Source organism: Protopterus annectens, chromosome 10.part0, assembly GCF_019279795.1.
Source record: "Protopterus annectens isolate FY-2018-M chromosome 10.part0, PAN1.0, whole genome shotgun sequence".
In the NCBI taxonomy this organism is placed as follows: Eukaryota; Metazoa; Chordata; order Ceratodontiformes; family Protopteridae; genus Protopterus; species Protopterus annectens.
The window spans coordinates 731957239-731970177 of record NC_056744.1 but is presented as its reverse complement, the minus strand read 5'-3'; the positions used below and the strand labels follow the sequence as shown (position 1 = coordinate 731970177).

Sequence of the window (12939 nt, the reverse complement as noted above, 5' to 3'; positions counted from 1 at the left end):
CCATCTTCCATCCTGACAACTGCCCATCCCTCAAGGAACTTGTTGTCCCTACTCATGCCCATGAAGTCTGAGATCTGCAGACAGAAACTTGCTCACAGTAAATAAAGCTAACACTCACAGTGAAGCCCTATTCTCAAATTAAATAGCCAGATTATGAAACTATTTACCCCATACACTCCAAAACACACCTGAATCTACCAATTTCAAACAACTACTATTTGAACATCTATCCAAAAACTGGCATTGCTCCTGCGCCAAACCTGACTGACAAGATATCTATAACTCTCTCACCAAACTGTCCACTCCTTATTTCATTTTCTCCCTCTCCTCAGTGTTACTACTGCTCATAGAAAATATAAAGGAAATATCCTTTGTTCATAACATACACAGTAGTAATTTTATTATTTGCGCAGTGGTCTTTACTGAAATGATAATCTTACAAAACAATGTCTGGAACTCTGCTATAAATGTATCAGTTTTCTTTTTTGAACTTGTATCTACTAGAAAACAATATTGAACATTTCTTTGTATAGACTAAATGGATGATGTGTATTCTGCATCTTACTATATATATATATATATATATATATATATATATATATATATATATATATACACTGGTGTACTATCTAATTATTGTATTTTGCCTATATTTCTGTGGAGCTTATTTCCACGGGCTACTGGCCCAGTCAGACTTTCCTGCTAAACAAATGTAAATAAATAAATACTAGGTCACTGTAATATTTATTTCATGGGCTTTATTTCGAAGGCTATGTGCATTACAGAAAAAGACTTAAAAGATGTATTAGGTTTATTGTTTATGGATGCAAACTCGTTTCAGTTTGAGTTACAGTTAAAAAGACTTAAGACATTCTTGTACCCTACTTGCAACATAATCTGCACCATAATAACCAAGACGGAATTTATCCTTGGCAAACATTTAATGATCATACCTTTGCTCTTCCTAGAAAGTCATCAGTTTAATTAAGCAGGTAGAACATAATTGCCTCAGTCAGGTGATTACTAAGTATGTTTGGTGAATAAATAATCACGGAGTCTTATATATGGATAATTTTTGGTAAAAGCAACTTCTAGTTTTGAGGATTCAAGAAATTCAATAATCTGTAGCACATTGCTCATATGTCTTAAAGTGGTATGCTGAAGGTCATTTATGTCACAGTGAATGAATATAAGGAAATAGCCATACTCGCTCAATTCACTAGTTAAATCTACAATATCAGTTAGTTTCAGACTTGGTAGTGCAGAAATGGTTATGATCATTTTGTCCATATTACTTAATTTTTCCTCAATAGATTTAAACATGGAGTCTGATAAAATTAAAACATTACTAATCTTACAAAACAATGTCTGGAACTCTGCTATAAATGCATCAAAGCAAACATAGATATATATATATATATATATATATATATATATATATATATTAGCAATAAATATAGAGGAATTTTTCTCAAGTTGAAGGGATTCTAAATTTGTTTTTTCTGACCCACCTAAAGTCCCCCTCCTTAACTTCTTATCATTAGATAATGCTAATTTGCAAGTCATCCTGGAATTTGTTGTCTCTCTGTAGAAACTCTAGGCTCAATAATAGCTTACGAGTAAAGAACAGGTGGTCTATCATTTTAAAATGAAATGTTAGTGGTTCCAGAATCCTGACATAGTGTAGGAATATACTGTTCACAATGATGATTTATATCATTTTTATCATTATTTGACAGTACTTCTGGCAGGTGTTTATCATCTAATTGTATCAAGTTACAATTAAAAACAGGTTTATCATGAGACAAGATCTTTTGACACAGTGTGCTTGTTTGTTCTATACACTTGATTTCAAGAAGGTATACGTAATTTTATTTCTTAATTTGATGGGACAAAACGATTGCCAGTTGCAGTTACTGCTATAGCTGTCTAAATATAATCAATATTCACATTCACACTTATAACTGCTATAGTAGATCTTTAGCAAATAAATTATGTTTCAAAACTTCCTCATGTCATCTTACTGACAACAATGATAAATCTCTCAGTTTTTGACGCCCTCAATTTGGGCAAGCCACAGGAGGAAAAGTATTTTAGCAAAACAGTACTGTCCAAATGGAATCATTTACTGCAGGGCATCAGTGCCCAAAGAGATGATCATTTGTTCAGGGGGAAAAGCTAACTAGTCATTTAAAAGATAAGTATAAATGTTTTTTGCTTTCTTTGTAATTGCTAATTCTACTGCTACTTGCATTATTTCTACTCACACTCATTATTTAACTTCTGCTACACTGTTTGGGACTTCATTTGTTTATATATGTGTAAATATATTAATATTACTTAGTAAAAGTAAGTTGGAAGATATTGGTAAATTCGTTTTTGAATACTTTTTGACTTCAGCTAAAATCTAACTGCAGTTTTGCTCATCTTAGTTTTTATCTTAATGTAAAATTTCATGCAAATAATCAATATTTTCTATGTGCTGAAACCTGTATTCTCTGGAGTGGGGGTTCTTATTTGTTGTATAACCTTAGTATTCTACTGTTTTCTTCGTTTTCTTTTGCTGTTTTTTACATGCACAAGTAATCTGATTATTTTATGTTTAACCCTTGCTTTTTATTGGTGTGCTCATTCAGTTGCTAAATTGTAAATTTGCTATTACTTAAATGTGCCTTTGACCTAGGTCATTGCTGAAATGGTCATAGGGACTAATCCACCTATCCAGTTAACAACTCAAATAAATAAACAAACAGTACAGGTTATTTGGATAGTAAAGAAATAGAGATATGCCTAATGTAACCACAGTATGGGTAGTGCAGTAAAAACACTGTCAGCTAATTAAGAGGCAGTGTGTCTTCATTCTTCTACATGTGACCTACACGAGGCGAAACCCTGTAAAATGGGGAGTCACCTGGAGTAGGCTGAAGGCAGCAGCTAAAGGCCTCAAAAGCCAGCAGTTCAAATGCCACTAGTGTTCTGTACTTCATAAATGGAAAAAAAACAGTTGCACTTAGTTTGAGCAGACTAATCATGGGGTTGCTAAATGATAAGTAGAAAGTGAGTGGGGTGGGGAAAAGAAAACATTCAGTGGTATCTGCACTTAAAATGGCACTATAAACTTATAGCTTGCATAGTAAAACATGCTCTTCTTTCTCAAATTAGTTTTTCAAGAATGATTATATGGCCAGCTATGATGACATCATCAGCCTTGGAACAAAATGTATCAATCCTGTATTTCAGTGTTCTTAGGCCACAATGCTTTCATTACAATGGTAAATCCATTCCTGACGTTCATTCACAGGCATCACATGTTGACAAACCTGCAGGAGAGAAAAAAAAAAGGTTCTGTCAGGGAAGTAAGCATCTATAAACAAGCAAATATAATCTAGCTATGATTTTATAGTAATTCTATCCACAGCTCTGTCTTACACTGTAAGTAAACAAAAATGATAAAAAACACATTTTTTTGGATAGACCTAGATGTACAATTGCTACTTTAATACATATAGCATTTGCAAACAGGTTCTGACATCTGATGTGGAGTCCAAATCAAGGGAAATACTTGGACACTTGCCTAGAACCACAATTACCCATCCATTTATTTTAATCATAGCAAAGAACAAGAATCTGCTTTGAAATGCAACACACACACTCACAGGAAAGCTGTGCAACTGCAGAAATGTTAGTGTGGGGCAGGCAGAGAATAAAGACAGAGAAAGAAAGCAAAACATGCAGATAAAAAAAAAACTAACACTTGCGCCAAAATTGTGAAAGGATGGAACAGTTGGAACTAACAAAGTGTAAAAATGTTGACACAGCATCTTTCGCAGCAATATTACATACACATTCAGTGTCTCCCTGATAAATGCATCAGAATGATAAGATTTAGATGTAATGCAGCACTTGGCAAAAGTCTTGATGGAGTTACCTCCATTTTCAGGATCTTTATTCCCCAGAACTAACTGGAACTTGCTTACAGTTACTAACATGCTAAAGACTGAGAGAAGACACGGGCCCCCTCTGCAAGCCTGTTGTTTTATTTTATAATCAGGTCAAAAGACACCTAAAGCAAACCCTCAGGGCAGGTAGGACCACTAGATGAAATTAATAATATAACAAAAAGAAAGCTTCATATTTTCTTATCTCCCAAGAGTCAGATTTTCTCCCCTAAATGAAAATCATTAAAGATATCAAGTTCACTCCTCAAAATCAAACCTGTCATTCAAGTGGCAGGATCAGAATGCAAACATTACTCAAAACTAGGGCAGCTGACTCCATGACTTACAAGGGTAAAGCCTTGACTTTGTCCCATCCCTGACAACCCAAGTTTGGTTAGCATCTCAGGTGATGGAAGAAATTGTATGAGGAGGACGGAATGGGTCAGATTACACTGGCTCACCCACCTCTGGCAGAATGGTGACATTGTTGCTCCAAGGGGAAAATAAGAAACTGAGTTCAGGACTGTAACTTGCACCTGTATTACCAGCATATAGTGCCACTTGTTAGGATAGCATGTATAAGAGCAGGCATACATCCTCAGGCAAGCACACAGCAGAAGATACAGCTGTGGCAGGGAATTTAAGGGCTTACAGAAGTAATGTCTGATCGTTACTGCAAATATGGCACTAGTCCTGGCTCCTGACAGTTATTAATAGGGAGTGAATAAGCAACAAGGCTCTTAACCTGGGAAACAAGTCAGTCAACAGGAGTGCCTGTAGAGGGGGGGGGGTAAGGTTATATGGTCAAGAAGAGCAAGGACCAGACAAAGACATGGAAAAATAATGCAAATGTATATAAAGTACAGTTATGTAAATAAACTTACCATAACAGTAGATGTTCAAATGATCACTGCTACAGCAGCCTAAGCTACACTACATCCAGCATAGGATATAAGAGCCATCCAGCTTTCAAAGCTTCAGATTACCTTCCTCATGCCTAAACCATTAGTCAGCTTGAGCACAGCCTGCTAAAATAACAGGTTTGGGTGCCAAGCCCTTCAGAGTTTTCATGTCAGATGAGACAGGGAGTCTAAGTTCTGATGAGACATTGCTAGGAAAAGAAAAAAATATGTCCACACTTCAGCACAAAAAAACACACAAAAAATAAGGGGGGTGGTGGGAGCAGCTACTGCAGCAGCGATCATTTGAAAATATACTGTTATGGTAAAGTTACTTACACAGCTGTACAATGTTCTTCATACTGATCACTGTTGCATTCACCTAAGCTATATGGGTTGTGATGCCCATGCACTGGCCCAGTAATCAGGGAGCCTCAATCCTCACCACTAACACCAGAGGGGCATCCATATTGGGAGAGATAACAAGTACACACACAGTAAAGTACAATTTCCCTTAAGAGCACAGAGAGATCACAGTCATTCTGGGGCTGGTTTCTCCCTTTCTCTCCAGATTCCCAATATGACTCCTCACTGGCACAGCTATAGGGTACAGATCTCAGCCGAGTAGTCAAGACAAAACCTCCAGTGCCCTCTCTGTCTAACCAGAGCTTCGTGTCCCTGCCCAAGTAACTGACACACACACACACACACACACACACACACACACACACACACACACACACACACACACACACTGAGATTTGGTTTATATACAAACACACACAGACACTCCGGGGGAAGGCTGGCACAGGTTCTCCAGCTATGCCCCCTCCTGCCAGGCTATAAGGTAGTAATCACTGCCACCAACTACTCTTATCAGCTACTAAAAAGGCCCTTACCAAAGGGTGTCCAATTATTACTGTGCAATATTATTATCCAAATAGTAAGTGGACAAACAGCAAGGCTTATTGGACTGGCTTTGTACAGTATCACCAAATACATACAAGTAATATAGAGCTTAAGTTATCTCTACACAAAACAGCCACAGATGAAAGGTTTAAAAATATTTAATAATAAATAATAAAAACACAAGACAAATCTTCTCAATTCAACATAGTGCTAGTCAAGAGTTCAGAAATCACAGGAAAATGCTTAAAATAATACTGTAGAATAGTCTGACATAAATATAGAAAACAGCTAGACTAAATCTGACTAAATTCCTATCTAACTCTAAGAGCAATCACAGTTCTAAATAAACTTACATATAAAGCAAAAGCAGAGTACTGGTGAGTGATGTTCTTCAGACAAAATCCAAAATGCTATCTCTTTCTCTCTTTGATCTCTTAAATTGGTAATACATCACTGCTGACTCATTTTATATTACATCATTCTTCCCTGGTTCCCAAGCTAACAGAAACTCAGAGTTTTAACATTTTTTTTTTATTTTCCACCTGGCATGAAATTACACCAATAAAAGACATTATGTATGTAAAATCTAGCAACTAACTCTGGTCTCAAAACAAAAGAAGGAATTCCTAAGTCCCGACATTATTTCTCCAAGCTTTGAGAGCAGTCATACAATGCCTGACTTATCAGCTTTCTTCCAGCAGAGTGCACTATGGTTACCTTTTTGAAGTTCAACATTTAACACAGTTTTCTTAAGTTTAAGAGGACAAACCTGTGAATTATATTCATATTTACAATGACATAGAATTATCTACAAAATTCTATCTAACTAGGCTGTCAGCCTTCACACTACCTTATCTGGCCTGTTTTTCCTTGTCAGGACTGTGAGGGGAGCAGCTATGGTACTATAACTGGGGGATGAACTTTCTGTGGTATGCTGCTGTCCCTAAGAATGGCCTCATCTGCTTTTTGGTAACAGGTACAGGCCATGCCTGAATGGCTTCCACTTTGGCAGGTTCTTGCCTGATCTTACCACTCCCCACTCTATGTTTCAAGTAGGAGACCTCTGCCATACCCACCTGACATTTGCTGGGCTTAATGGTCAACCCTGCCCTCTGTCATCTGCCCAGCACCTCCTTGACATGTTGAAGATGCTCTTGCCAGGAATGGCTGTAGATGGCAATATCATCTAGGTAAGCAAGGGCAAACCCTCCTGCTCCTGCTAGGATATGATTTACCAGCGTCTGGAAAGTCGCTGGGGAATTTTTCATCCCAAAGGGCATATTTGTGAACTCATACAAGACAAAAGGAGTCACAAAGGCTGACCTCACTCTAGCACTGGGAGTCAAGGGCACCTACCAGTAACCCTTGGCAAGATCAATGGTGGTAAGATACTTAGCCCCACCCAGCTGCTTTAGGGCCTCATCTGTCCTAGACATGGGGTAAGCATGTGACTGTGTAATTATTTAATTTCCTGCAGTCCATACAGAACCTGGTGCTGCCGTTCTTCTTTGGCACAAGCACCACTGGGGAGGCACAGGGAGTGTTGGACTCTTGAATTACCCCTAGTTCCAACATCTCCTGTATCTCCTCCCTCAGAGTCTGTTTGACTCTAATAGGCCCTTGGGGTCCTGCATCCACATGGTGCTGCACCAGGTTGGTGCACCCGGGTTTCCCAGTGAGCATGTCCCAAAACTCCTGCAACACTGCTCAGATTTCTCGAACCTGGGTAGGAGATAGCTGCTGGGACATTGCTATCCCTTCCACTGAGGTGTCAGTCCGAGTTTACTGAGGAGATCAGTCACCAGATCTCCCTCAGACTCCTCCTGCAGTCCACTGCAAATACTTAGCACAAGGGCCTCCCTATCATGGTAAGGTTTCATCATGTAATATGGTACCATTTCTGCCCCTGCCACCTGCCTAGCAGTTCTACCAGGTGGTTAACATCACTTACCTTGCTTACCACCTTGTAGGGTCCCTCCCAGGCTACTTGTAACTTGTTGTGTCTGACAGGAATGAGAACCATTACCTGCTGCCCTACAGCATACTGTCTAGCTCAAGCATTCCTGTCATACCAGACCTTTTGCTGTTGTTGGGCTTCTGCCATGTTTTCCTGGGCCAAGCCCATGAGTTCCCTGAACCTTGTCCTGAGGTTTAGGACATATGCCACAACAGGCTCCATGTGGGATTCACACTCACCTTCTCATTCATCATGAATTAAATCTAGAGGCCCTCTCACCCTACGACCATACAGCAACTCAAAGGGTGAAAACCCTGTGGATTCCTGGGGAACCTCTCTGTAAGCAAATAACAGATGAGGTAGATATTTGTCCCACTCCCTCTTAAAATGGTCTGCAAACGCCCATAGCATGGACTTGATTGTAGAGTTTAACCTCTCAAGAAAACCATTAGTTTGGGGGTGGTAGGGGGTGATCTTCAGGTGCTTCACCTCACAATACTTCCACAGACAAGCCAGCAGGTCTGATGTGAAATTGGCACCTCTGTCAGTTAGTATTTCTTTTGGGAATCCTACTCTGCTGAAAATCTCTAACAAAGCATTTGCCACCTTTTCTGCCTCAATGGAAGACAAAGCCACTGCCTCAGGGTATCTTATAGCATAATATACTACCACTAGGATATACTTTTTCCCCATGGAACTTGGGGTACTCAGAGGCCCCACAATATCCATAGCTGCCCTCTGAAATGGCTCTTCAATCACAGGCAAAGGCATCAAAGGAGCTCTCACCTTGTCTCCTGCCTTGCCTACCTTTTGGCACTGCTCTCAGGTTCTGCAGTACCCTGTTACATCTCTGGAGATTCCAGGCCAATAGCAATTCTGCATAATACGTCTCTTTGTACACTTTATGCCGATATGACCTGCAAAGGAAATATCATGGGTTATGGCTAGAAGCGCCAGAAGGTAGGCTCTAGGCACTGCCAACTGCTGTATCCTCTCATCTTCTAGCACTCCCTCAGGGGTCCGGTCTCTATACAGTAACCCTTTGTCCCAGTACATAGATTACCCCTTCCCTTGAGAATCAGGTGCCTCACTAGCTACCTTGCTCAGGCCTTGTAATGTAGGGTCTTAGAACTGAGCCTGTCTCAACTCTCTCTTTGTAACCCTTCCCAGCTCCCCTTCCACAGGAAGTCTGGCATTCTCTGACAGTGGTGCCTCACTGTCAGCCTGGGTACTACCACTCACCTCTACATTTGCAGTCACTCTGTCCAAGAGAAAATCAGTACCCACAAGCAGCTGTGGCTCACCTTCAGTCTCACTGCTACAGAATAGCTCCCTCCCTGAAGTAACCACCTCACCAGTATTGGCTCCAAGTATGGGATCTGTCTGGGTCTCCTCCAGGCTACCATCCCCATGTGCTTGTCTCGAAGCCTGACTGTGTGTAACTGAATTAACACATAGTACTGCCTCATCAATTCCTTTCCTATCAGGACATCTGCAGGATTATTGTTTGGATAACCGTGTTGTCTCAAGACAACCTACTATTGGCATTTTGTCCTTCCCACTAACTGGCTCCCTCACCTTTTGTTCCCCACCTTGCCTCCATGGACATCTATATGCCACATGGCCGCACTGGTTGCATTTAAAACATTTAACCCTAGGTCCTGGACGTGTACCCGAACTAGTTCTGTTGCAGGAGTCTGGGCTGCCCATCATGGGTTTCTTTAGACCCATGAGGTGTATTGGAGGTCTCTTTCCTGTGCAGGGATGCCCTGCTTGCTTGGTACAGGTCTCCCTTCTTCCCCAACTCATCTGAAGTAGCAGTAGTAGTAGTAGTAGTAACACCAGTGAGGGGTGTCCACATTGGGAGGGATAACAAGTACACACAAAGTAAAGTACAATTCCCCTTAACAGCACACAGAGATCACAGTTAGTCTGGGGCTGGTTTCTCTCTTTCTCTCCAGATCTCCAATAAGACTCCCCACTGGTACAGCTATAGGGTACAGATCTCAGCGAAGTAGAAAAGCCAAAACTTCCAGTGCCCTCTCTGTTCAACCAGTGCTTCGTGTCACTGCCAAAGTAGCTGACACATACACATACACACACACACACACACACACACACACACACACACACACACACACAAAACACACACTTTGAGATTTGGCTTATATACAAACACACAGACACTCCTGGGGAAGGCTGGCACAGGTTCTCCAGCTATGCCCCCTCCTGCCAGGCTATAAGGTAGTAATCACTGCCACCAACTACTCTTACCAACTACTAAAAAGGCACTTACTAAAGGGTGTCCAATTATTACTATGCAATATTATTATCCAAATAATAAGTGGACCAACAGCAAGGCTTATTGGAGTGGTTTTGTACAGTATCACCAAATACATGCAAGTACTCTAGAGCTTAAATTATCGCTACACAAAACAGCCACAGTTGAAAGGTTTAAAATATTTAATAATAAATAATAAAAACACAAGACAAATCTTCTCAATTCAACACAGTGCTAGTCAAAAGTTCAGAAATCACAGGAAACGCTTAAAATAATACTGTAGGATAGTCTGACATAAATATAGAAAACAGCTAGACTAAATCTGACAAAATTCCTATCTAACTCTAAGAGCAATCACAGTTGTAAATAAACTTACATGTAGAGCAAAGGCAGAATACTGGTGAGTGATGTTCTTCAGACAAAATCCAAAATGCTCTTTCTCTCTGAGATCTCTTAAATTGTTAATATATCACTGCTGACTCATTTTAGATTACATCATTCTTCTCTGGTTCCCAGATTAACAGAAACACAGTTTTAACATGTCTTTGATCTTGCACCTGGCCAGGAAACTACAGCAATAAAAGACATTACATATGTAAAATCTAGCAAGTAACAATGGTCTCAAAAAATAGAAGGGATTCCTCAGTCCAGACATTGTGTCTCCAAGCTTTGAGATCAAACAGTCATACAATGCTTGACATATCAGCTTTCTTCCAGCAGAGTGCACTGTGGTTACATTTTTGAAGTTCAACATTTAACACAGTTTTCTTACATTTAAGAGGACAACCCTGTGGATTATATTTATATTTACAATGACATAGAATTATCTATAAAATTCTATCTAGCTAGGGTGGCAGCCTTCACATATCTTCACATGGGTAAACTGCCATAGCTTAAAACAACAGGGAGATGGGAAGAGAAGGGTCCAGGAGCCCCTGGAAAATGGTCCTATGAAAGCCTATCCTAGACCTGGAAAAGTAATCTAGCTTATACTGCTTTGTAAATGTATTCACAGAGGACCAAGTTGCTGCTTCTGGAATACTTCTAGAATCCATCCCTTTCCAAAAAGCCATAGATGAAGCCAGGGCCCTGGAAGAGTGTGCCCTGAACCTTCCTGAATTAGTTTTGTTGAGGTGGGAATAATAAAAAAAGGTAATAGCCTGAGATAACCATTTGGAAATAGACTACTTTGATGCATGTTGTACCTCCATCTCACCTTCACATAAAATGAACAACTGATACAAGGTTCTGAAAGATTTTGTTCTGTCAGGATAGTACCTGAGCTGTCTATAGTCATTCAAGGAATGAAGTATCCTTTCTCCATAAGAGCAATCAGCAAAACTGATTTTCATGTTAAGAACCTCATGTCAAACAGATGAGCTGGTAAGTGTTACCTTCTTCTAACACAAAATTAAGATCCTAAGGAGGACCCAATGGTTTTCTGTACGGTTTCTTATGTAGCATCCCTTTTAAAAACATTTTCAAATGAAAATGCATTGGGGGGGGGTATCCATTGGCAGACATGCTGAAAAAGACCCATCAAAAACTTGGTATGCTTTATAGACAAAATGCATACCTCACCTCTGCCACTAGAACAACTCTCGCTACATCCTTCCTTATCCCCTCCCTTCTCTATGGCGCCCCACTCCTAACTAACATTAAATCCTCTCTCAAAAAACAACTTTCCTCTTGCTACAATAAAATTGCAAAATTCGCCACTAGCCACAAGTCTTCTACCCACCACTGTGTTTCCCTCCAGAAACTAAAATGGCTAGAGCTTCCTAATCAACTAACTTACACACAACTAACTCTAGCCCACAAGCTTATCCTTAATCCCTCCCTCTGTCCTTCCCTATCTTCTGCTTTTAATATGCACCTACCCAATAGAGTATTAAGATCAAACAATCAAAACCTACTCAAAGTACATAAACCTACACATCCCCAGGCAAAACCTTCTATCCTTCAACCTAGCTCGCCTCTGGAACTCCCTTCCCCACTCATCCGCACCACCTCTAATCACACTGCTTTCAAAAATCCCTTCATACACACCTGACATCACATTGGGAATGCTCCTGCTCCCACCCTACATAACCACTCTTCACCTACTCCAGGCTCTGCTCACATCTTTAATCAACCAGACAAGTCCATATAAATAATTGACTCCATATCCCTCCTCTTCCCCCACTTCTCCAAGTCATTGTACCTCCTCTTCCTTTCTAGTAACCTGTTCTCTTAATCTACTCTACATAAATGGATAAGCTCATGTTAAATAGTTAATTCATTTTCCTGCAATGTATTTTAAATGCACACTTGCTGTACTACTTGATATTGCTTTATCTTTAACTGTTGTACCTATTGTTAAACTTTGTTTTTATCTAAGAATGTATGTTCAAAATTACAAAAATATATTTTTTGGAGCTTTTCTCCCCAGGACTCCATTGAAAACGGGTTCATTATGGCCCAATGGACTATCCTGGTAAACCAACTACAATAAATAAATAAATAAAATAAAAATGACCAATACATGAATCTTGACAGAGGAGTAAGATAGACCACAGGATAGTAACTCACTCAAATACTGCAAAACCAGAGAAACACTAATCCTAAATGGATTTTTTTGGCAACAAGAAAACCTTTTACATTTGCTTATATATGATTTTCTACTAGCAAGCTTTCTTGCCTTTGTTAGTACCTGGTACACATCCTCAGAAAACAGGTGCGTAAAAGGTATGAAGACCCTATCATTTGGGTAGTCATTTGTAGTTGTTTGGGATCAGGATGTATCAAACACTCCTGATCTTGTGTGAGTAAATCCAGCCTGTGAGGAAGCTTGTAGCAACTACCCATGGTTATTTCCAAAAGAAAGAAGAACCACTGTTTTCTGGGACATAAGGAAGTCACCACAATGATCTTGGGGGTTTCCTTACAAATCTTCAGAAGTACCCTCTATATCAG

At 39.8% G+C, this 12939-nt stretch overlaps 1 protein-coding gene across 1 annotated transcript in view; it reads right to left on the bottom strand.

Annotated features, from left to right (window-relative positions):
- Nucleotides 1–743: 743 nt before the first annotated feature.
- EFCAB7 (EF-hand calcium binding domain 7) overlaps nucleotides 744–12939 on the bottom strand; it is a 1599470-nt gene continuing 1587274 nt past the window's right edge. Inside the window, exon 14 of the mRNA XM_044085554.1 lies at nucleotides 744–3320. Coding sequence (XP_043941489.1) covers nucleotides 3246–3320 — 75 coding nt within the window. The 3' untranslated portion in view covers nucleotides 744–3245. The remainder of the gene's footprint in view (nucleotides 3321–12939) is intronic.